Source organism: Fistularia commersonii, chromosome 9 (genome assembly GCF_037954325.1).
Source record: "Fistularia commersonii isolate RoL2024-O1a breed Wild chromosome 9, RoL_Fcom_v1.0, whole genome shotgun sequence".
Lineage (NCBI taxonomy): Eukaryota > Metazoa > Chordata > Actinopteri > Syngnathiformes > Fistulariidae > Fistularia > Fistularia commersonii.
In genome coordinates, this window is record NC_141292.1 from 1,862,501 (window position 1) to 1,866,785 (window position 4,285).

At 52.3% G+C, this 4,285-nt stretch overlaps 1 protein-coding gene across 2 annotated transcripts in view; it reads right to left on the minus strand.

Annotated features, from left to right (window-relative positions):
• Positions 1-2,493, minus strand: part of tbx3a (T-box transcription factor 3a) — a 6,537-nt gene extending 4,044 nt beyond the window's left edge. The window contains exons 1-3 of one of the 2 annotated variants that reach the window (XM_086151841.1): positions 1,659-2,493; positions 527-809; positions 188-334 (exon numbers count right to left, since the gene is read on the minus strand). In XM_086151841.1, coding sequence (XP_086007967.1) covers positions 188-334; positions 527-809; positions 1,659-2,077 — 849 coding nt within the window. In that variant the 5' untranslated portion in view covers positions 2,078-2,493. The remainder of the gene's footprint in view (positions 1-187; positions 335-526; positions 810-1,658) is intronic. The other variant, XM_086151840.1, reaches the window with a different exon arrangement.
• Positions 2,494-4,285: the final 1,792 nt, after the last annotated feature.

A 4,285-nucleotide genomic window follows, 5' to 3' on the forward strand; every position in this document is an offset into this window, starting at 1 on the left:
AGCACACGCACACGCACGCTTCCAGCAGATAGGAGCCGTTTCATATTTTATGACGACAAAGCGGCACGGAAAGAAATGAGAGGTGTAGAGGAAGAAGAAGAAAAGGAAGAAAAAGAGGAAGAGGAAGAAGAAGAAGAAGAAGAGGAAGAAGAAGAAGAAGAAGAAGAAGAGGAGGAGGAGGACTCACCTTGTCGTTTTGATAGGCGGTCACGGCGATGAAGTCGGTTTCCGGAAACACGTAGGTCCGGAAGGTGCTGTATGGCAGCTTGAGGATGTCGTTGGCGCGCACGATGTGAAACCGCGGCTGGTATTTGTGCATGGAATTCAGTATGGTCTGCACACACACACACACACACACACACTATTTGTATGCTTTACACGTTTTTTTTTTTTTTTTTTACACGCTAATCCTGCAAAAAAAAGCACGCCGTTATTATATTATTACATGCACAATCTTGAGCATGCGTGTGCGCGGGATTTTCATGTGTGCGTGAGAAAGTAGGAGAAGAAAAAAAAAGGGACATACATTAGTAGAACTTACAAATCCGTGCTTGTCGGAGATGTTGTTGGTGAGCTTCAGCTTGTGGAAGTTCACCACCTTGGACATCCACTGTTCCCCCGTGGCGGGACTGTCCGGGTGGATGTACATCCGCTTCGGCATCTCCGGGTCGGCCTTACCGGCCACCATCCACCGGGAGTTGTGGAACTTGTACCGGCAGTCGTCCGCCGCCACGATGTCCATCAGCAGGATGTACTTGGCCTTCTTGTCCAGGCCGGTGCAGCGCACCTTGAACGGCGGGAACATCCGCCTGCAGCGGCGGAAGGACACGAAGGGGGTTACGATGAAAAGTAGTTCCTATTTAGCAGGAGCAAAAAGTCACACACTCGCTTTGAATTGTTTTTTTGTGCGCGCACACACACACCTTTTCCACTTCTTCTTCACGTCTTTTTTTTTTTTTTGCACACACACCGCTCGATTTTCAAAGTCACACACACTTCGGAGGTGCTCGCTTTAAGTATTTTTTGCACACACACACTTCGGAGGTGCTCGCTTCAAGTATTTTTTTTTTTGCACACACACACACACACACACACACTTCGGAGGTGCTCGCTTCGAATAGTGTTTGCACACACACACATGCATAACACACAGACAAGCAGCAGCCATCTTTTGACACCGTGAAGAAAAATAAGTAACACACACACACACACACACTGCTTTTTGTTTTTTGCCTGCAAGTTGTAATTACACATTAATAAATAGGTTATCCATGCGTTATACGCTTTACGACGAAGGGTGAAATAGATTTGAATATAAATCTATATTTTAGAGGAAATATAGAAAATGTCAGTTGAAAAGTTTATTTTCTGTACTAACTATTTTTTGACTTTAGTTTAATTACGCGGAGCTACACATTTATGTAGATTTAAATTAAATTAAAACAATCCGGCGAGGAAGACGCCTCCTCTTGCGAGGACGTGGCGGAAAATAATAATAATAATGATAATAATAAGAAAGATAATATAAATAAAGACGTTTAGATGTTTGCATCTATCGCTCCGGCGGGTGAGAATTCTATTTTATTATTTTTTTTAATTTCTCGCCCGATTTTTTTTTTTTTTGCACTTAACACCCACACACACACACACACACACACCTTCCAGACTTGGTGATCACCATCTCCGTGCCCTTCTTGTGGAAGAGCTCCCACAGCTCTTTGGCCTCCAGGTGCACCTTCGGGTCGTCCTCCACCTCCTCCTCGGGCTCCAGGCTCTTGAGCGGCCGGAGGTGCGCGGTGGCGGCGGCGGCGGCGGCCGCAGCTGCCGCCGCCGCCGCCGCCGCCTGGTGCCCGAGCGCCGGGAAGTGCAGGCCGCCTTCCGCGGCGCCCATCAGCTGCTCCATGATCGGCTTCCCCAGCGAGAGGGAGCCGCCGGGCGGCAGCGCCAGCGCCGGGAAGAAGGGCGGCTGGTGGCCCAGCATCGCGCCCACGGCGAACTCCTGCCCCCGGTGGGGCAGGAAGGGGTGGTACGCCATGCTCGAACCCTGCACCGCCGGGTCTCTCATCGGGAAGTTCATCCAAGTGCGGCGTTGGCGTCGGCGGTTCGGGACGAGAAGATCAGGAGGAGAAGCTCCCTGCAACGCGGGCAGGGGGTGGACATCCAGGTGTGCGTGTTCTCCGTGGGGTGGGGTGGGGTCGGGGTGCTGCGTCCACGGAGCGTTGCGTTACAGCCACCCGGGCGCGTCGTCGCTCGTCCCGCCGCGGCGCATCGCCTCCGCTCCGCCGCTCCGGGAGGAGGAACCGCGGAGGAACACCGAAAAGCAAAAAAAAAAAAAAGACTCCTTCCTCATTGGCTTCCGGTGTGTGTGTGTGTGTGTGTGTGTGAAGGGGGGGAGGGAAGGGGAGAGGGGGGGGGGGGGAGTGTGGAAATATCTCGGATCGCAGCCGAAATAACCCCCCCTCCTTCTTCTTCTTCTTCTTCTTCTTCTTCTCCCTCCTCCTCTCACACACACACACACACACTCTCACACACACACACACACACACACACGCAAGGCAGGAGTCCACCGCGGGAGAACGAGAAGAAGAAGAAGAAGCAGGAAAGGAGAAGGTAAGGTTCCCCCCTTCTCCGTGATTTCTCCCGCGCCTCTGTGGCCCACGGGGCTCCGCGGCGCACGGATGTGTGGCGCGTTACGAGCCGCGGCGCGCCGTTTGATTGGCCCTTTGACGCGTCCGGACCAATTGGGCGGCGCGGGGGGCGTGGCCTCGACAGGTCGGGTGGAGGGTACGGACTCTCAGACGGAGGAAAAAAAAAAAAAAGGTGTTTGGAAAACTCGTGGGGGGATGGCGTGGCGTGGAGTGGCGTTGCGTGGGGTGGGTCGTCTACTTGTTCTCCGCCTTCTTCTCGTGGGTGTGAAATGACGTGACGCGCGGATGATCGCATTAAAAAAAAAAGAAAAATGTTTATTTGTTTACCTTCGATCGAACTCTCGCGAGAGTTGGATGGAAAGCGTGTGTGTTTAGCCTTCGACCCCACGGTTCTCGTGGAACCGGGGTGAAGGCTCACTCCACGGGTGTTTGTGTGTGTGTGTGTGTGCGCGATACATTTCCGCGTCCCTCCTCCACACACACACACACACACACAGTCCTCTGCAATTTCTGGCAACGGTTCTCACGTGAACTCCCGGGCGTGTCAACGATTGCGCGCAAGTGCGTGCGTGTGTGTACGTGCGTGCATGCATTCGCGTGTTCCCAGCAACGACACCCTCCCGAACACACACACACACACACACACACACATACACCCTTATCGATAACACTCCTACTTATTATTTAATTGATTTATACTGCAGTTGTTCCAGTGGTGTGTGTGTGTGTGTGTGTGTTGGTGCGTGCAAGCGTGCGTGTGTGCGCGTGCCGTCCGACCCATTTCCGCCCCCCCCCCACCACCGCAACTTCGGCCCAAGGTTCTCGCGTGAACTCCCGGGCGTGTCAACGTTTTTATATATATATATGTGTTTGTGTGTGTATGTATGTGTGTGTGTGTGTGTGTGTGTGTGTGTGTGTGTGTGTGTGTGTGTGTTTGCGTGTGCGCCAGTGTCAAAAAAACCTGTCAATTGATATTTTCCAATCGCGCCAATCGATCCCCCCGTGTTAGATACGGAGCGCGTTCCCGGCACGACATCCACTCCGCCCTTATACACACTCACACACTCACACACACTCACACACACACACACACACACACACACACACATCGATAACACTCCTACTTATTATTTAATTGATTTATATCGCAGCTGTTCCTGGTGAGTGTGTGTGTGTATGTATGTATGTATGAGTGTGTGTGCGTGACGCGTGACGCGTTCGTGTATGCATGACGTGTGCGTGTGTGCTCGGCGTTTCTGTGTGTGTGTGTGTGTGTGTTTGTATTTACCACCCCACCACCTTTGTGCAATCTTTTAAAAAGTGTGTGTGTGTGTTTTAAAGACTATTTAACCTCCAATTCTCGAGTAAACTCCAGCGCCGTGGACGCGCACACGCATGCACGCGACAAACACCGTAATGAGAGGTGGATGGGGGGGGGCTCCACTTCTCAGCCAATTGTCTGCTGCGACCCAGACGGGGGGGGGGGGGGGGGGGGGTCACCTCACACACACACACACACACACACACACACACACACACACACACGGAGACCGGTTGATGACGTCACACCGGGCCTTTGCATGGTGGTGTTTTTTTTTTTTTTTTTATAAAACGCCAGTTTGTAGGTGCATGTGTGT